This window comes from Delphinus delphis, chromosome 4 (assembly GCF_949987515.2).
Source record: "Delphinus delphis chromosome 4, mDelDel1.2, whole genome shotgun sequence".
In the NCBI taxonomy this organism is placed as follows: Eukaryota; Metazoa; Chordata; class Mammalia; order Artiodactyla; family Delphinidae; genus Delphinus; species Delphinus delphis.
The window spans coordinates 77,252,402-77,276,289 of NC_082686.1; the positions used below are offsets into that span (position 1 = coordinate 77,252,402).

Genomic DNA, 23,888 nt, shown 5'->3' on the forward strand with positions numbered 1-23,888 from the left:
CCCAGACCAAAGGGTTTCCAATCAAAAGGGGTGATGTAATTTGACCAAATTGGGCTCCTAAACTGCTTCTATCTTTGATCTCACTGATAATCTGATTCAGGAGGGAGTAAAATTTAGCGATTTGCTCTGCTGTTACTCTCTGAATCAGAATTCCCTCCATCCCTTTTGCAATTCTATAGTAATGGCAGGCTCCAGAGCCCAGATTTCCAGCTAACCATCTGATTTGTTTGGCTATCATAGTGTGTTAAAATTTGTGCATTTTCGACTTCAGCTTCTGATCTTAGAGAAGTGATTGGGGTAGCCTTCTCTCCATAATATCTAAAATAACAACCTTTCAAATTTGGACAACTGGTTGTGTACAAGTGTGATCTGTGAGAGATAGGATACAAAAAGGTAAGCTCCTGATCTCGCTGGCTTTTTGCCTAATGGCACCTTGGGGACTGTGACACAGACACACAGTATTTACACTGAGCGAGGAAACCAAAAGTAGAGTTCATGACTACTGCATTTGTAGACCTGGGTACTGGAGGGAAGAAAACTATGTAGACAAAGAGCTCTAGAAATCCACAAGTCTTTGGAAAAATACAAAGGGTGACACTTCTCAGAGTCAGGCAAGGAAGAGCTACCAGTGAAAGAAAAACCACCAGGGAAGAAATGACTGCTAAAGAGTTGGGAACTGAACAACTTAGGAGCACATACAGGGCTGAGAGACACTTGAGTTAAGACCACCCAGACTGAAGAAACTTTATTTAGCTCCCCAAGTATTAAGTAGAGACCCCAGATAGTATATGCCTTAGAAATAGGTCCAATCTAGCCTTAGAGAGAAGCCTAGTTTGGACCTACTCTAGAAAGATAAGCAAGATGCTTCAAATAAGCAAGATGTTATGCAAGTAAATTAACTATCTGCTAGAACAAAAATTAACAGGCATTTATAAAATTCAGACAGTCAATAGTGTACCATCTATAATGTCCAGTATAGGATTAAATAAAAAAAAACACAACTAGACAGAAAGAAAGCCATAATCAGAAGAAAGATAACCAATAAAAATGGCTATCATGTGGAATTAGGAGATAAATACTTTAAAATGAGTATTATAAATATATCTGTTGAATTTAAAAAAAGACCGTGAACATTATAAGAGCAAATAGGAAATATCAGTACAGACATTTTGATGGAGAAATATAAATTCAAAAACTGAAAAAGAAAATCCTGAAATTAAAAACACTGCAGATTAGATATCAAGAAAGAAATAGTCAGCAGAAACCATCCTAAGTGAAATACAGAGTGAAAAAAGGATGAAAAAAAAAATAACGAGAACCTCAGTGACGTGTGGGACAACGCTGAGGGGTCTATCCTAAATATAACAAGTACTAGAAGAAAAGGAAAGGATGAATAAATGAGCAAAACATACTTGAAGAAATAATGGCTGGTTTTTTCAAATTAAATAAAAAATATACTCACAGAACTAAGAAGTATAAAGAACCTTAAAGAAGATATATACAAATAAAACTACAGCAAAGTGTATCATGATGTAAGTTTTGAAAAACAATGAAGAAGAGAAAATCTTAAAACCTGCCAAAGAAAAAGAGAGGGGGTGTACACAAAGGGAAACATGATTAAAAAATAACAAGAAAACCCTGCCTGATTCATATTAGAAATAATATTAGCCATAAGACAATGGAATTGCACTTTCAAAGGGCTGAAAGAATAAAAAGAAAAAGAACACTTCCAACCTAAAGTTACGTATGCAGTGAAAGGCACCAGAGCAACATAATGAGGAAATAAAAATCTTTCCAACAAGTTGTGCTGGAACTGGATATCCATATAACACAAGATTAAACTTCAATTCCTACCTCACAAAATACATTAAAAATAATAATAATTGGAGATGGATCATAGACCCCCCCCAAAAAAAAAGATGAAGCTTGATGACTTTGGGGTATTTCTTAGAACACAGAACACAATACCATTAAAGAAAACATTAATAAATTACACCTCATCAAGAGTAATAACCTTTGTTCACTAAAATATACCAATGAAGAAAGGAATTGGCAAGACACAGACTGGGAGAAGGTATTTGCAAAGCATCTATCTGACAAAGAACTGGTATCCAGGATAGAAAAAAGAACTGCTAAGATCAATAATGAAAACACAAACAACTCACTTATAAAATGAACAAAATATTTGAATAGTCATATCACAAAAGAAGATACCAATGACTAATAAGCACATGAAAATGTATGCAGTATCTTAGTCATCAGTGACATGAAAAATACAAACTGCAGTGAGCTACCACCACGAACTCACCAAGATGGCTAAAACTAAGATTAACAACACCAAATGGCAAAAATGTGAATACACTGTTGGTGAGAGTGCAGAATGATACTACCACTTCGGAAGAAACGTCTGACAGTTTCTGATAAAACTAAGCCAGTAATTCCACAGTAGATATTCAGATCAGAGAAGTAAAAATAAAAGTCCATAAAGAGACTTGGATAAGAATATTAACAGAAGCTCTATTCAAAATTGTGAACAACCCAAATGTCCTCCACCCAGAGAATGAATAAATAAGCTGTGATATATTCTTTTAAAAAAAACACTCCTTGGCAAACAGAAGGAGCTAATGACTGATACAACGGCATGAATATTAAGAATATTTTCTGAATGAAAGAAGCTTTATACAAGAGTGCATTCTGTATAGGTCTAGGTACACTAAGTTCTAGAAGAGGAAAAAATAATCTATTCTGATAAGGAAAATCAGAACATTGCCTTGCCAGTGGTGGGGGAGGTAGGAGTAGCAGGGATTGACTGATAAGGAGAAGGAATGAAAGGTTATTATCTATGGTGATAACATTCTATATCTTGATTTTAGGTTACACACATACATATATACGCATTTCTTAAAAATCGTCAAATTATACATTTGTGTTTTGCAATCTGTCACTCTATACAAGCTTCACCTCAAAAAAAATCAAAAGAAATGTAAATAAATATTAAAATTTGGATAATATAAGATGCTTAAAGGTTTAGGTGATAACTTTTACTCATGTCTGTAACTACTTTAAAGGCATCAAAAATAAGATACATTACTGTATGCATACAGGAATGGATAGATGGATAGATATGTGATAAAGCAAAGACAGCAAAATGATAGAATCTAGGTAGGATATATGATTGTTCATTGTATAATTCTTTCAAATCTTCCATGTATTTGAAAACTTCCTTAATAAAGTGTTGAAATATAAAAATTAAGATGAAATAAGATACTTTCAGATTAAAACAAAGCTGAGAGAATTTGTCACCAGCAGATGTGCACCACCAGAAATACTAAACAGTTTTTCAGACTAAAATGTTACCAAGAATGAATAGTGCCAGAAATGGAAAATATGTAAATAAATATAAAAATCTTTTTTCTCAGTTCTTAATGTATTTAAAGGATACTTATTTAAAGCAAAAAATAATAGCAATGTATTGTGGCATTTATAATAAATGCAGAACTGAAATGTATTATAACAATAAAACAAAAGACAGGAGAGAAGTAATGGAAGTATGCCACTTTAAGTTTCTTATAAAATATGTAAAGTGATTAATTCAAGGCAGATTGTGATAAGTTCAAGATAAATATTGTAAACACTATAGAAAAAACAAAACAAAACAAAAAAAACATGGAGGTAAAGCCAGTAGGCCAAAGAGGTGATAAAATAGAATACTAAGAAATTATCAATCCACAAGGCAGGGAAGGAGAAAAAAGCAAACAATAGATGTAAATGTAGACAACAAATAGTAAGATGGTAGACTTGAAGCCAATAATACTAATAATTACATTAAAGACAAATGGATTAAACATATAAATTAAAAGGCAGAAATTATCATATGGTATTAAAATCAAAACCCAATGATATGCTGTCTATAAGAAATGTACATTAAATATGAAGACATTGATAGATAAAACAAAAGAATGAAAAAAGATATACAATACAAATACTAACTATAAGAAATCTAGAGTGGCTAAATTAATATCAGACAAAGAATATTAACCAAAAAAGACATGTCATAATTTAAAAGAGTCCATTCATCGAAAAGACATAACAATCCTGAATGTGTATGTATCTAAAAACACAATTCCAAAATAATGTGAAGCAAATGGCAGAACTGAACGGAGAATTAGAAAAAAACATAATTCTATGTAAAAATTTAAACACTGCTTTCTCTCAAAAGATGAAATATTAGCAGATTTTAAAAAATCAATAAACATATGTAAGACTTGAACATCACTGACACCAATTGACTTAATTGACATTTATAGAACACCAAAGCTGCAGAATATACATCCTTTTTAAGTGCATGTGAAACATTCACCAAAATAGACAATCTGCTGGGAATTAAAAAAATAAAAGAAGCATCTATAAACTTAAAAGAAATGAAATGATGCAGACTATATTTTTTTGGCCATGAAGGAATTAAGTTAGAAATTAGAATCAAATGTGCCACACTGTGCTAAGTACGTGTTACTTGCTCCCTCCAGTCTCACAGACACACTGAGAGTTGGGATCAAAAGAAAGAAAAATGGAAGCCTTGAACCAGTTCATATACACAGTCTACACCAGAGCCTGAACTTGAACTGAGGTCTGTCTAGCACCAAATCCCATGTTCCTTCCACTTCACTGTACAGTCTTCCCAGGTAGTTCTAAGTCAGAGGTACCCTTTCCCTGTCTTTTAATATCTATTGCTGATATTTTTTAAATTACCTAGACTTAAATGACAATATGAAATATCAAAAATTATCAAGACTGAGAGAAAATAGTCAGTTCTAAAATTCAAATACATTTTAATACATAATGTAATAAAAAATGTTATCTGGAAACTTCCCAAATATGTAAATTAAGTAACACATTTCTAAATAAACCGTGGGTCAAAAATAATTAAAAGGATAATTAAAATATTTTGAACTGAATGATAAGGAAACTTCAAGATTTCATCATTTGTTTGTTTCAGCTAAAGTGGTCTTATGAGGGAAATTTATAGCTCTGAATGTTTATATTGGAAAAAAGGATTATTTAAAATCAATGATGTGATTTCATTTTCAGTTGAGAGAAAAGAAGGGCATATTAAATGCAAAGTAAGCAAAAACAAAAATCAGAGTAAAATGAATAAAATACAAAATAGAGAAAAATAAATGAAAACACCTTTGTTCATTGAAAAAAATCAGTTAGATTGGAAAACCTCTTTCTTGAGTCATGAGCAAATTGAGAGAAAACATAAATTGTTAATATCAGGAATGACAGAGGGAGAATCACTACAAATCCTGCAGACATTAAAAAGATAAAAAATGACGTAAAAAATTTATGCCAAAAATGTGACAACTTAGATGAAACAGAAAAATTTCTCTGAAAGACAAATTCCCCAAATTGTCACATGAAGAAACAATATCCAGATAATTATTAAAGAAACTGAATTCATAATTTATAGCTTTCCCATAAAGAAAACACAGGCCCAGATAGTTTCATGGGTATGCCCTTCAAATATTCGAGTAAGAAGTAGTATCAATTTTACACGTAAGTTTTCAGATAATAGCAAAGGGGGGGTCATCAACTGACTCATATCATGAGGCCAACATGACATTTTTACTAGTCAATGGCATTACAAGAAAAGAAAATCACAGACCAATATCCCTCATGAACAAATATATGAGCAAAATCCCTAACATAAACAAAAATCTTCTAAAAATATTAGCAAATAAATACAGGTATATAGAAAAAGGATAATAAATCATGATGATGTTGGGGTTTATCTAATAAATGAAAGGTTGGATCAACATTTTGAAATCAATCAATGTAAAGTATAACATTAGCGGAATTAAAGAGAAAGATTATATCACCTTCTCAATGTTTAAGAAAAGAATTTGACAAATTTCAATAGACATTCATTATAAAAACAATAAAAAATGAAACAAAACTCTCAGCAAACCAAAGACAGAAGATTAATCCCTCATGTACATAAAGGTTATGTACAAAAACCTACAAATGACATCATACGTATCATGAAAACTGAATATTTGCCTTCTAAGATAGGGAACAATGCAAAGATGGCTGTTCTCAATTTCTGCTATTATGCTACTGGAGGTCCAAAAGAGTGAAATAGTCAGGAAAAAGAAATCAGAAGTATGAAGTGTAGAAAAGAAGGAGTAAAAGTCTGTTTATTTGTGGGTGACATGATCAAGTGTGTAGAAAATGCTAAGATGCCAAAAAAACAAAACAAACAGAAACCCTATTTTTTGGTGAATTTAGAAAAGTCAAAGGGCCATAAAAAAATTAATTTCATGTTTATTTTTTATCAATGAGCAATTTGAAAATGAAAAATTTTAAATATCATTATAATAGCATCAACAACAAAATAGTTAGTGATAAATTTAGCCATATGTGTACAAGACCTGTACACTCAAAACTAAAAAAAAAAAAGCATTGCTGAGAATATTCAATTAGTCCTAAATAAATTGAGAGCTATATCATGTTAATGGGTTAAAAAACTCAATATTGGTAAAATTTCAGTTCTCCCCAAATCAATTTATAAGTTAATGCAATCCCAATCAAATTGCAGGAGGCTTTATGTAGAAATTGACAAGCTGATATTAAAATCTATATGAAAAAATATTTGGTCTCTAAAATAGTCAAATCAATCTTGGAAAAGAAAAAAATGGAGGGAAGGACATAAAGTATATGATTTCTTGACTTACTTTAAAGCTGTTAATCAAGACAAAGTAGTATTGGACTAAAGATACATAAACAGATTAATAGGACACAATAGGGAATGCAGGAATAGACCCACACTCATAGAGCCATTTATTTATTTATTTATTTATTTATGGCCAAGTTGTCAAAACAATTCAATACAAAAAGGAGGGATCTTTCAATATGAGGCTAGAACAACTGGTTTCTGTGTGGGGGAAAAAAAAAAAAAGAAATTGATCATAAGCCTAAATATAGAAGAAAAGTCTTTATAAATCAAACATTGTTAATATGGGATTTAGAAAGTACTAACTATAATAGAAGAAATTTATTAAATGGACTTCATGAAATTTTAAAAAATTCTGCTCATCAAAAGAAAAAATTCACAAACTGCATAAAAATATTTACATATTAAATATTTATTATATAAATATATATTACATATATCTATATATAGAAAAGATATATAAATATAATCACTAACAACCCAATAACAAATGGACACCTCACAAAAAGAAGAACTATTATATAATGGTAAATAAGTCCATGAAAAAGTGTTCATGGTAATGTAATACATATATCATTAGTATCTGAGAAATGAAAATTAAAAACAATGTGATACCTGTACCTATCTACTAGTATGGCCAAAATTTAGAAGTTTGACAACTCCAAAAGTAGGTGAGGAAGTAGAGCACCTGGAATTTATATACACTGCTAATGGAAATGTAAAATGGTACAACCTCTTTGGCAACAGGTTTGGCAGGTTCTCATAAAGTTCAGCTTACACCGTGCCTGAGTCCCTACAACTCTGCTATTATAAAACTTATGTTTATCGTTTTGACATTAGCTACCTTTCCTTTAATACTTTGCTTTAACTGACTAGATGAATTTGTGCAGCTGTCAAATGACCTACCCCTGTTAACTCTTCTCATTCTAGGCTCTAGCCTCTTCCTGTCATCTTGGCAACGTACATAAAATGCTTTGTCAATGAATTCAGAATTCAGAGAAAGACCCCTACATATAGTGTATGAATGTGAACACAGATATCACCTATGAATTTCAGCATTAGCTGGCCCAGAATAGAATCCAAGTAAACAACACCTCTGTTACCACTGGATGTACACAGATCCAACTGGGTTATATGTAATATTAATGCAATTTCAGCACAGATCATCTGGTCCAGTAGCTGCATTTGTCACTCCATATTCCTGATGCCATTCATATTAAACCACTGAGAACACAGCCTTCTGTGAAAGGAGAGTTACTCAAGCAACTCTGGTGGACAGACTTCCACATCACTCCTAGATTAAACATTATTTTTTATTTTTTTTCTTTCCTTTTTTTTTTTTTTTTTTTTTTTGCGATACGTGGGCCTTTCACTGTTGTGGCCTCTCCCGTTGCGGAGCACAGGCTCCGGACGCGCAGGCTCATTGGCCATGGCTCACGGGCCCAGCCGCTCCGCGGCACGTGGGATCTTCCCCGACCGGGGCACGAACCCGTGTCCCCTGCATCGGCAGGCGGACTCTCAACCACTGCGCCACCAGGGGAGCCCCGATTAAACATTATTTTAATTGATTGTTTTGATTCTATCCATCTGACAATGTTATTATGTTTTCCTCCATAATGTTTCCCAAAACACATGCCTCAGAAGATGAATCCCACAAAATGCTCCATACTTAAAGAATCTGGAATCAAATATATTTGAAAAAATCCTGCCTACTATATTCCAACCCCTTGCAGATATTCACATCAAATACTAATATATTAAAGAACCTAAGGGGCCCTGAACTAAACTAACTTGATTGATTTTGCTTACCCCAGACTTTAATGATACTTGAGTATAAAAGACTTTGTCAAATAATACCTGTGAAAATCGTGTGGAAGTAATAATAATGAGCTAACATGCATTGAGCATTTAATATGTTTATACATATATATGCCAGTAACTGTGCTGAGTACTTTAAAACAACCTTATGAGGGAGTGGTATTCTTTTGCCTACTTTAAATAGAAAGAAATTGAAGCTCAGAGAGGTTAAAGTGACTTTTCCAAGGTCACAGAATTAGATTACACAGAAACTAGTATTCCAACATAGGCTATCCGTGCCTGGAGTAAAAATAATGAATTACAGCACTATAAAGAGTCTTAGTCGTGTTCTTAGGAACTAACTTTGGGAAACACTGCCTTACGTCAAGGGGTTCAGTCTTTTCTCTTTACACTAGCTTCTGAGGAGCAGAAGCAATTAACTATTCAGAACAAATCCACTAAGTCTTCTTAAGGGGCATATACACTTCAGTCCTTTGCTCTTAACTTTCTAAATTGTAATCAAATGTTAAAGTGAAGTCTGTTTTCTCATCAGCTTTAAAAAAGGTTTAACTCCCACTGAAAAATGCAGCAGTTATAAATGAACATTTTTTTACTTTTTATATAAACATTATAGGCTCTGACACTGGTATCCAGAATAATCCTGAATGGCTTAACTTCATGTGTGATGAATCATCATCATTATTATCCAGATCACTGAAGAACATTCATGAGAGAATTAATTATCTGGGGTTCTTTGTTAGGTGAGAGACCCATAGAGAATCTTAGACACAAAATGTTTCAGGAGCAACAGCTCACACAAGAAAGCTTTATCATTTTTATTTATTGTAGGAAAATATAGTAATATCGACATAGAAATCATTTTACAGCCTTTTAAGTCATAGTTTAATTAATTTTCATTTTAGCAATTGTGGCTAGTGGTATATTATAAATCTGCTTGAATTTTGGCACATAGTGTTTAAAATTATCATTTTAAAATTATATGTTTTGAGAATATTTTATATCTTAACTACTTGAATACAATTAGATGGTTGCTATTTATAATGTTTCATTATTATAGATAATGCTTCTAAGAATATAGATGGGGACATAATTCTCTTTCTGTTAAGTTAGCTGTCCAGGAAAAATTCCAAAAGTATTAAGTCATATGGTACGACCATTTTTTGTAACGCCTAAACTCTGCCATCGATGATTTCTAAAAGGGTCTTTACAATTCACCAACAATAAGTGACTCTACCAGTTTTATTAAATCTTTGGTAGCTTTAAATATTTTCTTTATTTTTCATTACTGTACAGATATAAAACTATGCTTCATTATCATAATCCTATGGAATTTTAAAGTCACATTTGGGCATTAAGATACTAAAACTATAAGAAATATTATAATATTTTGAGTATCTTTATATAAATGGAAACTTTCTCTCAAGATTTTTTCATTCAACTTTAATTCATTACTATGTGTCAGATATGCTAAGTGCTGGAGCTCTCTCGTTCTCAGTTTCTCCTTTTTTCTTATTCACCTCAGTGTTGCATTTGGAGTTCACAGATTCATCTGCTGAGCGCATCCATTACCTTTCTGTTTCACCTTGGCTGGTTTGTCAACCTCCCCTTTGGCATTTCTGGCATGACAGACATAGTTGCGCTTGAGATCCTCAGCAGTAACTTTCTTGATGCTCAGAAGCTGAGTCCTTGTCTCGTCTTCTGTTATACTCAGAGTTACACTAGAAGTAGGGGAAAGAAAATCAAACCATTAGCGAGACTCAGGGGCCAGAGCTCCTAGGTGAGGATGTCGATAAGCTGAGTTGCCTGTGATCCAAAAGGAGTTACAAAAGGAGACTAGCTTCTAGATTCCAATACCATTCTTTACCATCTATACTATACACAATCCCAATACATAGATCAACTCCCAGAGTTAGCATCATACTACAGATCTGTCTTCAAAGGGAAACGTCTCCTATCCTCAAACATCTGAGGTAGGATGCAGCATCATTTTAGAGAGAAGCTTCTGAGGCCCAACCCCTTTGGACTTTGATCCAGGCTTTGCCACTTATTGCTTATATACTTTGGGCATGGTAACTAATCTTTCCACATCTTAGTTCCTCCTTTGAAAAGGAGGAAAGTGGCAATGTCTACATATTGCACTGCATGTATTAACTTACTCTAGAATTCTGAGGATTGAGTATGTTAATGCATAAGTGTTAGAACAATGTTTAATTAGGCTATTATTATTATTATCCCACAGTGATAGTTGATACATTTCAGAGATTCCCAAAACTTGGATTTTGAACACAGATAGAACATTTTGGTCAAACCTCATGGTTATATCCTAAAAAGAATAAACTTCTCAGAGCAAGTAAACTTCGTGAAAATAAATATATCCAATTCTCAGCAAGTTAGAGATCAAGTACTTTGGGTCTAAGATCAAGATTTAAGATCCCTTTGAACTACTTTGCTCAAAAGGAGGAAAAAAAATTCTCTCTCCTACAGTTGACTGACATCTGGGTTCTTCTGATGCAGTTTACTGTGGGTCATGAGAATTTGGTTAAGGACTGTGATGGATTTAACCTTAGCTTAACTGCACTGCTGAACAATGAACAATGACTTGTGTTTCAAGAGCAACAAGGAAGAACAACATGACTTTCATTACTATTCATTCATTATTATTGTGAGGATTGGAAGCACAATGTTCAGAATTCCTGAAATAATAACTCTCCTTCTGTGCCTCCAGCCACATCTTTTATCAATTCCTTCAGCAAAAACTGCTCCAATTTCAGGAAACTCCTCTGTATCTTTTTTTTTTTTTTTTTTTTTGCGGTATGCGGCCTCTCACTGTTGTGGCCTCTCCCGTCACAGAGCACAGGCTCCGGACGCGCAGGCTCAGCGGCCATGGCTCACGGGCCCAGCTGCTCTGTGGCATGTGGGATCTTCCCGGACCAGGGCACGTACCCGTGTCCCCTGTATCGGCAGGTGGACTCTCAACCAATGCGCCACCAGGGAAGCCCCCTTCTGTATCTTTAAATATGTTCTGCTTCTCGAAACCTCCACACCTTCGCACATGATGTTCTTTTTACCAGGAACATACTTTTGATTTCTTTATCTAGTTTATTTCTACTCATCCTTCAAATCTCTGTATCATCTGAGAAGCATTACCGAATCCCCTAAAGCTGACTGGAATCCCCAACTAAATCTTTCTTTAACATTCCATACTTCCCATTCACTGCATTTATCACATTATACTAGCATTTATGTTCTATCATTGTTACTCCTATAAAATCTACTCAGTTAGGGACTAAGTGTCTTGCATAGTACCTGATGACATTTCATAATTTCTGCATAAAGTCTAAGTTTACTAGTAGGGGATAAATATCTTTTAAATTCTAGAAGTTCAAATAGCCTAAGATATATCCACACACAGATGATAGATAAGGCATAAGCTTTCAGAACTACTTTGTCATGTAATTAGTCAGCTGCTCATTTTAATTAATTGTTGCAGTTCTCCTTGCCAACTCAAGCCACTTCAAAAAAAGTCATGTTTATTTATGAATAAAATGACCCAGCTTGTTACTTTAAGAATGAGCTATATTTCCACACCATCCATTTAAAAAATAAAATTTAAAGAACATTAATGTATTTAGTTAATATTAAAAATTATTATTAATTAAAAATGTGACTTGTATGCTATGAAAATTAAGAAAGAGGAGGAAAATAGGAAATATATGTTGCTATAAGACAAGAAACTAACACAGTTATCTGAGGCACAAAAACATAGGCCCAGACTCCAGACTTGAGAAAGAGAATAGGGCCACACTGACAGGCTTTCATCCATCCACAACCCTATATCCTGGCCTTTTCATTCATATAGGATATGCATTCCATCTACCTTCCAGTGGTTATCATAAAGATGTAATCGTCAGGTGGTATCTGGGGCTTGGATTGCAAGTCCAATAATCCTGCTCTGGGGTGTAGCCACTAAAGACTTGAAAATCTTGCTGACTTTTGTTAATGATAGGCAAAAATTAGAATTTTAATTTTCATTGATCAGCATACACTGGAAGGCATTAGGTTGAGGGACAAGGGTTAGTCACCCCCTTGCCTGTGTCAATGATACCTTTCATTAACAGCTACGTCAATAGTGGTGTCCTCTGGCTTTTTTCCATCAATGGTCCACCAAACCTCATTGCGAGAGTCCTTCAGGAAAGTAAAAAAGACTTTACAGGGGATGAGTAGCTCCTCTCCTAAAAAAACAAGTTAACTCATCAGTTTGTAACCTTTACATGGTTATACTGGTTCTATTCTGTGATTAATCAAAAGCCATAAAATTTATGTGTGCCTTCAACCCTACTTCTGACTGATTTTCAAGTGGGCTACCATAAGGTAACCTCTTTCCTTCACTGCATAAGAAACAAACCAAGAAAAGGACAGCAGCTTTATATAAAACTATTAGAATGCCCATCTTTTAATACAACCTATATATGTTCTAAAATGACAGTTATTTATTCAAAAAGTCTCTGACAACATTCCTTTTTTTAGCCCTAAACCTCCATGGACTACTCTTCTCCTTTGTTATTTCCCTCACAAACAATGGGTGATTGAGGTAAGGTTCTCCAGATCTTTGGACCTTGGCCCAGAAAAGATGGGGCAACGCCATCACTGAGAGGACTGGCCAGGCAGGATGCATCTGGAAATGCTCAAGCTATCAGGATGCAGTCAATGAGTTTAAAGTCAACTTTTAAATAGAAATGCTATGCTATCCTTCTGAGATGGAACATGAGGATGGGGGGATCTCTAGGCAAAACTGGTAATAATAATCATAACAACAACAACAGCAGCACACTCACTGAGAACTTTGAATAATTCACTGTGCTAAATATTTATGATATTTGGCTACTTATTATTAAGCTTATTTAATTTTAACAAAATATTATGAAATAGTTTTTAAATTCATGTTTTATAGATATAAAAACTAAAGCTTAAAGATATTACATGTCAATCCAAGGTCAAATTGTTAATAGTGGCAGACCAGGATTTGACCTAGACTGACTTTACATTTCAGTTTGCCCAGAACAGTTCTGTTTTACGCTTGCTTTCCTAGTTACTTATTCATATCGACTGCTTTCACTCTCAAAAGGTGTCCAGGTTGAGATGATAAATTATATTGTCATCCCAATTTGAACTCAGGTTTGTCTCACTGAGTGGTCATACTCTATCCTCTTTTCCAATGCATTGTTTTTATGCCTTCCTCTCCAGTTATAAAGTGAATATGGATTCAGGCATGTTTTTATAACCATAATATGATAGATAGAGGAAAGATATTTAGAAGATTAATAAGGGTTTACCCTGATAGCAGGAAGAATGTTCATATTAATACATAAAACCACTACTGATTCTAGGAAATCTGGTCCATTTGGGGTTGGCAGACTCCCCTTGGTATTATTTTTTCACAAGGCAGATCCCTATTTGAAACCTTTTCTTAATTTGGGGGGGGGCGTATCATCGTTCTCCACCTATGTTGGACACTGCTTCTATTATCTTTAGTACATTTTAAACAAATTTTCTTTTATACTTTTCATTGGGTTTGAAGTGAATTTATTGGTAAGGATGAAATATAGAGAATGTTAAAATTTTCTATGGTTTTTCAAGTTAACTGTGAAAGGCTTTGAGTCAGAAGAATAACAGGTTATGCCTTATTTGGTCAGTTCCAAATGATTTTTGTCTAGAATGAAAAATTATGAAAACTAAAAGGAAACCCAGGTAGCCAGCGTATGCATTCGAGGGTGTTCTGAATCAAGGTGTACTTGTCCTATTAGTTGTTACCTGTTGAATTCACAGTTCTGACTCCAGGTCTACTCCCTGCTCCTTTGTAGTGGGGTAGAAGTTTAAAGGACATCTGGTGCTCATGTTGAAGTCTCGGTAAACCAAAGCCCTGCACAGGCTAAAGTTTGCATCAAACAGAAATCGCTAATCAGAAGAAAACTGCTCACAGAGGGAGAAGGGAGCATCTGCTGTGAGAGAAGCAGAGAATCCCTGAGCTGCCCACGAGATCAATGAAGCAGATAAGACCCAAAGATGACTAGGTTTCTGAGAGCACTTCAGTTTCAATTCATGTGTTTCTTTACAATAGCCCTCTATTCTCTTGCGTTAACTTAAGTGACATTTTATTCCTCGTAATTAAGAGAATCTAACTGATATTCCGAGGCACAGCTATAATTACCTGGTTCTTTCTCGTAGACCACAAGATCAGTGGGTGAATAGAACTGGGGAGGCAATGCATCGTTTGGAGAGCCTGTGATAGAGAGGAAGGGACAAAGGGATATGACGTCAAATCATGTAGCCTTTATTCCGCATAACCCATTTCAAAATTCTGCTCTTCAGTAAAGCATTGCCCAACTTCCTGGCATAGTTTGTCAATTCTTGAGAGGGCCCACAGTTCAATGGATAGTCAATTACAACACTTCTTTCATTTAAAAGAAGCAAAAAAGGGAAAAAAATATACTGAGGATCCTTCATGCTTCGGATAGAATGTTTATCCAGTGTTTTTGCTTCCCAAAGCCTATATGAGATAAACTTCTTTCTCATACTACTTAATAATTAATCGATTTCAAGTCTTTCTCAATTGTTTCTTTTCTACATATTTCTCTTCAACATGCCCAGAGTGTCTAGTTTGGGAAATGATTAAATAAGTATTAATTAATGAACAAGCAAATGGAAAATTCAAAATCACAGTGTGAGGTCAGTACGTAAGTCTACCTGTTATCTAGTTATCAGTTGAATGTTCATTCATAGGATTGCTGCTTCTTATAACATTATATATTCCTAAACTGAAAGAAAGATGCCCTGAAAGGGTCTAATAATGTAGTATTTAAGTGTAGAAGTTTCAAAGATTTAATGACCAGGGTTCTAACCTTGACCTGACCATATACAAAGCATACAATTTTTTTTTTTTACTTAAACTTTGAAAATCTAATTTAATCAACTCTAAGATGAGAGTAATTAAACTTACCTCACAGGTTTATTATGTGGATTAAATTAAGTAATGCATATTAAAGCATCCTACTGGTGTATAATAAGTACTCAATACTTCAGTTTTAAAAAACAAACTTGGGAGTTGGATTAGAAACACACCCCTCACATATGTGTCTGTCAACTTCTATTTCTATAAGTCAAAGTGAACATGCATGTCTGTTCCCAACTCTCCAAAAATGAATACATTGAAGTATATATACATTGGAAACAATTACCAAGATGGATATATGGTTAGATTATTCATGTGACTTTCAATGTCCATTCATGTTAGGTTCTAAATTTAGTCTGATTTTTCTTCTGAATCCGTCCCCAATTCAGCATGATTCCAAAGGTAAGCAGAGAAAGAGAAGTGATTACAAAATTGTTTGATGCGAATTTTATTTGCACTATGTTAAAGCCCTTTAAAAAAATTGTGCTGAACTTGGTGTCAGACTAGTAGAAAAAGCCCTAAACACAGAGTCAGAAGCCTGGGATTTAGAATTACTTTTTCCACTAACTCAGGGAGCTTCTCTAAGCAGGTTAGTTTCTGTTGTTGGGACTCAATGTTTCCATCTATTAAAAGATGGGGTATGAAAAAATCTCACTCTGATATGCTGTCATTTTTTTTTCTTTTTTATAAATTTATTTATTTTTATTTATTTACTTTTGGCTGCACTGGGTCCTCATTGCTGTTTGCGGGCTTCCTCTAGTTGCAGCGAGCGGGGGCTACTTTTCGTTGCGGTGCGCGGGCTTCTCATTGCGGTGGCTTCTCTTGCTGCGGAGCACGGGCTTTAGGCACGCGGGCTCAGTAGTTGTGGTTTGCGGGCTCCACAGTGCAGGCTCAGCAGCTGTGGCGCATGGGCCCAGCTGCTCCGTGGCATGTGGGATGTTCCCGGACCAGGTCTCAAACCCACGTCCTCTGCATTGGCAGGCGGGCTCTCAACCACTGCGCCACCAGGGAAGCCCTGTCATTTTTAATACAGTGGGTGCAGTAGTATTTAGGGCTCTCCTCTAAATGCCACCTATCTTGACACTGGTTCTCTTGATTTCTAGGTCTGATGGGAGTCTGTTGACTCTGCCTAGACACTGTCCTTTCCACTTCTCTAGTTTCTCACCCCCAAAGAAAGCAATGGTTGAGCACTACCAGCAATCGCTACAGAAGTTCCAGTACATAAAAGACATATTTTACCTAATTCAAGTAAAATACATTTTTTTGACAACAGTATTAACTAATATTCATTGAGTTTCTACTGCTTGCCTGGAACTGCATTAGCATAATACGTATATTATTTCTAATATTCTGAACTATACTAAATGTTAGGTTGTTGTAGTCCTAGAGTACAGGCAAGTCATAGTGCTAATAAATGGCAATGGTATAATTTGAACAGAGATATGTCCGCACTCTTTTCACCCTCCAAGCTGCCTTTACTTCATTCATCCACATATTCATTCAGTAGAACAATAGTTGTTAAATGCCTAGTATCTAGGTGGAATTGCTGAGGCCTTGGGAATAGTGCGGTGAAGGTAAAAGATAACCCTCTTTTCTTTCAGAATTTACACACTTGTTGGTAATAAACTCTTAAGAGCCTAAACAAAAGTATTGCATTTTGTTGTGCGCACTTAATACAAATCATGCTTACCTACCACCTTTACAGTCTGAGTCCTGGTGAGATGGAAGGTACGTCCATTTTCTGGATATGTAACAACACATGTGTAATCTCCATTATTTGAAACCATGGCTATGATAAAACTCAAGTTCATGCCTTCGGGTATTACATTATTAAAGTTGTGTACTTTATAACAGCCCTAAGAAGAAGTAAAGGAAAAGATGTTTACTATTTAGATACATGCATAGAAAGTATACAAACAAATATATGCATACACATCTAACTTTGCACAGAATGTAGAAATATCTATGCTGGCTATACTTTTTACAAAACTATTTTGGTCATGTATTTGATGATGTTTCTGCAAAGAATGAATGCAGTAATTTTTATTATCATTTCTGCAAGAGGAAAATTAACATTCTTAACTGAAATATGAATTCAAAAGCACAAGCTTCCTGTCTCAAGATCTAGTATTCAAATTCTGGGAATTCCAAGTTAACAGTAAAGCAAGATTAAAGTTTCAAAAAGTGATTAAGGCAACTTAAGTAAATGTATACCCTGCTACTTAAAAAACGTTTCTTTTTCATTTTTCTATGTTTTTTCACTGATTATGTTAATTCAGAAATACAGTCACTCTGACAAACTAGGCACTGTTTTAGATGTCTGTTTTTGGCATTCTTGATCATTCTGTGAATCACTGTATCAGTTATTTCCAAACTTCTTTGTTTTTCTTCTACTTATCCCATTTTTTTAGTTGAGTAGTACAGACTCCAGAATTTAAAAATAAAATATATTTTATGAGTCTTACCAAGAGTTAAGAGTTTATTTGTGCTCCAACTCATATTTTCATATAACTATGTTGTTTTTTTAAATTTTGAGGTTAAAATATCTCATTCAACATAACTAGAATCCTGTTTTGAATCTCTCAGCCCCACTAATTGGTTATATCATTTTACTTTTTTCTTTTCAAGAAAAAAATCAATACATCATATTTGACAAAAATATGCATTGAACATTTACTTTTAGAAAAATTGTGTTTGTCTTTTAAAAATCAATACTTCATCTATGACAAAAAGAATTGGGTCCTCTTGATCTTTAATATTCTGGGACTCTACTACCAGGTTGTACTTTCAATTTCCTGTGTCCACATATTTAACTTTAATTCTTGTATCCTCAAGGTTTTCTTACTTCAATTCCTGGAGCATGTGTTTTGAAATATGACAGTTACACTAAATGGCATATTTTGTAATTCCTTGTCACAGGAAATAACACCTTTTAGGAACAGTGCTCAACTTTTGATTCATGGAGATGATCATCAAGAGGACAATGACATATACTCAGTTGTTTTTCTGAATACAATTTATCCTGTTTTGATAAGCAGTGACTCTAGAAAATTGTCACATCAGCACAATATTTTAATACTCTAAGGTTATTACAAAGTATAAGGCCATAAAGCCCTGTACTCCTATAATAAATTTATGCCAGATTTGGTTTAACTTGAGTTTAGACTATCTATAGAACTCTATTTGATTTTTCTGGCACCTTTCATTTAAACAGTTCAAAGCTATTTGCCTCTTTCATGTGTTAGCTTAGCTGTTCTTAAGTCCTTGTGAAGTAGACAGATCAGACTAAATATGCCCTAGTTTTCAGGTGGAAAAAAATGAGATAGATAAAGAGATATTCTAGGTAACACAGTGCAGAGCTAAAACTCAGTTTTTTACACAGCTGAGTAAAGGTCTTTCACTAGCTTCTTAACCAAGAATGAACACCAGTTTTCATCCATTACTTGAGGCTGAAAAAATTATACTGAGACCTGTGCTTAGGTATACTCCATTATTACATCCAATCCTTATTCCAAACTTAGCAAATTTGGAACGCTCTTATGCCCATTTTATAGATGAAAATACAAAGGACTATAAAGGTTAAGCGATTGCCGTTATCATAGAGCCAAGCAGTGTCAGAGCTGGAATTTAAACCTAGATCTACGTGTTTTGTAGCCCTTGCTCTTAATCCCAACTGACACTGTCTCACACTACACTGTGGTCCTGACCTACCTGGGGCCAGCCCCAGTGTTAATAGTGTGATGTGACTCTTATATGAGGCTGATTCTTACAATTAGTGGTACACTGGAAAAGCATACTTTTCAGTATGAGAAGTTAGCTATTAATACTAAACTTGTCAACAGTACTTCTTAATAAAATGTTAAAAAAACTTTTTTTTTTTACTCACCAAATATCATTTATGTAAAAACTATTTCAAACACATCATTTTAGGAGTCATACTATGTGCTACAAATATAAAGAAATGTTTCTGACTCAAAGTCTTCTCATTCATTCATTCACCCTTGAGTATTAATCAATAAACCGCATGCCAGGCACTTTTTGAGGTTCCGAGAGTAGAGCACTGAATAGAACAAAGAATCCACCCTCATGGGCTTATCATTAACAGAAAAATGGAATCTGACACATCTAAATAGCAAGGAAAATGTTATAAAACAGGTGTGTGTTGATCTCTTGCCAGCTCTCCCTTTCTCTTCACCTTATTCCAGACTCTTGAGGATGAACTTGAAATTCGGGCTGGATGGGCCTAAGACTATCGTTGGGCCTATGCATCAGTGCTGTAAGTCAGGTTCTCTGGGATTTTCTCTTCTTTTCATAAGGTAAGATAAAAATGTAGGCCAAGGACAGGTTTTTCTTGGAGCTGATTTGTCTAGAAAATTATTTCAAATTGAGGAATATTCCATAAAAAGTAATGGAAAACTTTGGGGTCTAATCTACTATTCAGAAAAATCTGACCATGAAAAATTAAATTAACTAAAAAAAAAAAGAAATAAAAAAAGAAAAATAATTAAAAGCTATTAGACTTATGTTAGAAAAGGAAACGAAGAAAATATTTTACATTATAAGTGTTTATGTATGTGGTAAGGGTAGCTTCAGGGCATTGTTGAACTATAAATACCCATTAACCTTAGTCTGTAGTATCTGATGAGCTCTCTCTACTTCTTATAAGCAGCTGCTTCTCTAGGCCCTTCATGGGCCTAAGACACAAAGGGCATTTTTAAACATAATAAACTATTCCTGAAAATAAATCCTGCAAACTTTTTGATGATTTGAAAATCATTTATTTGGAATCCAGGGAAAAAAAAAAAGGTATGAACAAAGATCTCAATACCCAAAGAATAATAAAAGCATGTTTCCAAATATAAGAAATGGGTTAACAGTAAGTGGATTCCACTATGAAGCAAACACTTGTCTGACCAGAAGACAAGTCATTCATTTAGTTGAGCCATCAGTTCCTCATTCTGAATTTAAAAGAGAGAAGTTAAATAGGAGAGCAACTTTTCAACCACATAATGGTAGCCATGGCAACCTACCGCAGTATATAGGTAAAGCACAGCATAAGAAATGATTTTGAGATCCTTGAGAGGAAATAAATCATGTGGTGAGGTACGGGGTGTGGGTGAGGGGATGGCATGACTAAATAAGAACAAATATGCCCATTCAGTAAACCTACAACTTTTAAAGAACTATGTTAAGGCACAAGGATGGAAAAGACACAGTTCTTAACCTGTAAGTAAGCAGTCTAGTAGAGGATTGCAACAAATGCTGTAAAAGGCATATTGGGGTGGGGAAGTGGAGGAAGAAGACCAAACAGAAAACATTTAGAAACTCTTCATGGAGAAAGAAGATCTGAACTAGATCTTAAAGGATGTGTAGATTATTAACAGTTATTCAGGAGGAGGGCAGACACAGAGAAGGACGCTCCAGGGACAGGAAAAAGTGTAAACAACTTCCCTTCACTCTTGTAGCATTTTGCCCTCCATGTTAGTACTTAACTAACTTTATTATAATGACCTCTTTTCACTTATCTCTTTCTCCAGAACATTTACTTCTATGGGGTAAAGTGGTCGGGCGGGTGGATGAGTACTGTATCTGCATAGCCAGCTACTTGCCCAATACTGGACACGTGGTAAATGCTCAATACTTCGGTGTTGCATGATTAAAAATATGAACTGAACCAGAGAAGCAAAGACATAGACATGGAGCTGCAAGCTCATGTGGTATGCAAATGATAATAAAAAGGTGAGTATATAGACTTATAAGACATGGGATGGGTGAGTTGTAGGATGGGTGGGGAAAGTGGAAGTAAGGATACAAAGAGTTAAACTGAGATATGAGGTTAAAACAGTTAGAAATATCTATTGACATTTTTGCTTCTAAGATTAAGTTGTTATAAAATACACCACACTTGTTCACAAAGACTCATAAGAGTTTTATACATCAGTCACTTTCAATGAGCAGAACTATGTCATGCATAGACACAGCTGAACTGTATCTATGCGATAGATACTTACAAAGTCTCCTCTATGTGCCAGGCACTGTGTTAGAAGCTGGGCATACGGTAAGTAGCCAGTAAAAACAGAAATGGCCCTTATTTCCATGGAATTTTCTAGTCCAGTCTAATTCATTCAATTATTTAATCAATTCCTAAATATAAAGTATATTGGCTCAGTTTTGTGATATGCACTTGATAGTCAAGGGAAAGCAAAGGAGAGAAGTCACTACTTAGTACAGAAGAGAGAAATGCAATCATTATAGTAACAAAGATGCTATGCAATCATTATAGTAACAAAAATGAGATATAAATTAAGTGCTGTCAAAATGTAGAGTGGGTGATTCACTCAACCTAACTGAACCTCAAGGTTTCACAGATATCTGAACTGAGTTTCAGTTTAAAAGATGAATCTTAGGTCCTCAGAAGCCCTGAAATTACATGTAGAATGCTATGTGTATATATGCATATATACATAATTAAATATGTATAGTTTGGAAAGAAAATATGGAATTAAATATGTATATTAAATTAAATATGTATAGGTTGGAAAGAAAATATGATACTCGCTTCCTTCATACCAAAGGTTAAAAATCACTATATAGGGACTTTAGGAAAAGGGAGGAGATAAAGAACCAAACTAAGCTGTCAGATCAAATTGAAACAAGCACTTTAAAAATAAAGTCTATTAGATAGACCTTGGACTAACTTTCCAACCATATGTGCTATGCCAACAAGAAGGCCAAGCCTGGCACTGTGTCAGAAATGTGCTTTCCTAATGGCAGTTTGTCAGAAAAAGCAAAGATTTTCCTATTTTCTGAGAGAGATTTATAAACAATACATGAACAATTCTGCTTAATTTCACACTGAAAATTAAAGGTGGATGTAAAATACCAATTTTGATGATCACACTGAGGACAAGGACAACCAGCTTTTTGAAAATTGATATCCAGAATGATATCTACTCTGCTAAATAGCAATTGAGAGCATTTCAGCAGCTGCTATAAACGTAACATCCAAAGCACCCAATAAAGTGGTCCCTCTGATCCTTAGTAAGAAGGGGAAAACTGACTTTGTTTTTATAAGTGTCTTTAGGAAAAATAATTCCAATACCTAATTATAACAATGAGAAAGAGAAATAATCCAGTAATATGAATGTTAAGATGGCTCGCCATATTTTAAAGCTCAGTTCTTTGAATACATTTCATAATAATAGTAAAAACAACAACAAGATCACGCTTACCTATGTCCTTACTACTATATATTTGGAAGACCCTGTGAATAAACAGGTAGCCCCCAATTTATATACATGCTGTGTTCCAGAAGTTCTTTTAGAAGCTGGCTATTTGAAATTCAGTAAATCACTTACTAACCATGTTTTGCTTTCCAGGCTGGTTACAAACCCTGGCTTCCTCAACATTTACTGAACATCAATTTGACTCCAGGATTGTTGAACTAGAGAACTGTGAATTCTGGGCGCTGAATGAAGAAAACCATGCCATGCAGAAGACAGGATGAGAGAAGAGAAGACATGCAGAGGAAGAAAAGTTCAATCCTGCCCCATTAACCTAAGATTCTAAAATACAAACTTTAGATTTTCTGTTCCCTCCAATCTCAGCTTTTCTGAGCGCCTTATGATTTTCCAGGGCTCTCTTTTCACAGGTTTCCTTAAGTTCCACAGTCCAGCCTACAACCCAATCTGCGTTCAAAGATTGCTCTGCCCTTCAAAGTGCCCTACCCCCCAGAAGTAAAGACTAGACCACCCTCTCTGTGCCATTTCTGGAGAGCATAGATCTTGGAACCACACAGAACTGGCCTGAAATTCCAGATTCTCCTATTATCAGCTGGATTATTTTGAGCAAATTATATAAGATAATGTAAAAGTCTGGGCTCTTGATACAGATTGCATAGCGCTGAATCTTGGACAAATCACTCAACCACTCTACACCGCAGTTTCCTTGACTACAAAATGGAGAAAACAAGAGAGTCCACCTCACGTTGAGATATTGATAATGAGTGAAATTATTAAAGCATTTAGAAGAATTACTGTGCTCGATAAATGTGAACTATTATTGTTTATGTCTCCAAACATCTGTTTCCTAATCTATACAAGGATGATATCTACCTTGAAGGATTGTGATGAGTATTACATACGATAACATATAAAGTACGTAGCACAATGTATTGCACTAGTAAAATGCAAGAAATGTTAGTTTCCTTTTCCTTCTTTCAATTCATCAGTTTTCATCCTTCCACTAACAGGGAAGCAAATTTGCTGGAACTGATTAATGTGTCTTTTAACTCTCATAGAGTTATTTGTATTACTAAAAGAGACCATTTCTACAATGCCAAAGTAGGGAATTCAGCTGTTACCAACTGAAAGAGGACTACTGTAGGAG

General features: G+C 34.7%; 1 protein-coding gene across 3 annotated transcripts in view; it reads right to left on the reverse strand.

Annotated features, from left to right (window-relative positions):
- IL1RAP (interleukin 1 receptor accessory protein) overlaps window positions 1-23,888 on the reverse strand; it is a 125,214-nt gene that overhangs the window by 14,937 nt on the left and 86,389 nt on the right. For 2 of the 3 annotated variants that reach the window (XM_060010944.1, XM_060010942.1), the window contains exons 5-8: window positions 17,191-17,356; window positions 14,760-14,831; window positions 12,657-12,783; window positions 10,121-10,269 (exon numbers count right to left, since the gene is read on the reverse strand). In XM_060010944.1, coding sequence (XP_059866927.1) covers window positions 10,121-10,269; window positions 12,657-12,783; window positions 14,760-14,831; window positions 17,191-17,356 — 514 coding nt within the window. Of the gene's footprint in view, window positions 1-6,836; window positions 6,935-10,120; window positions 10,270-12,656; window positions 12,784-14,759; window positions 14,832-17,190; window positions 17,357-23,888 lie in introns of those variants that run through there. The other variant, XM_060010943.1, reaches the window with a different exon arrangement.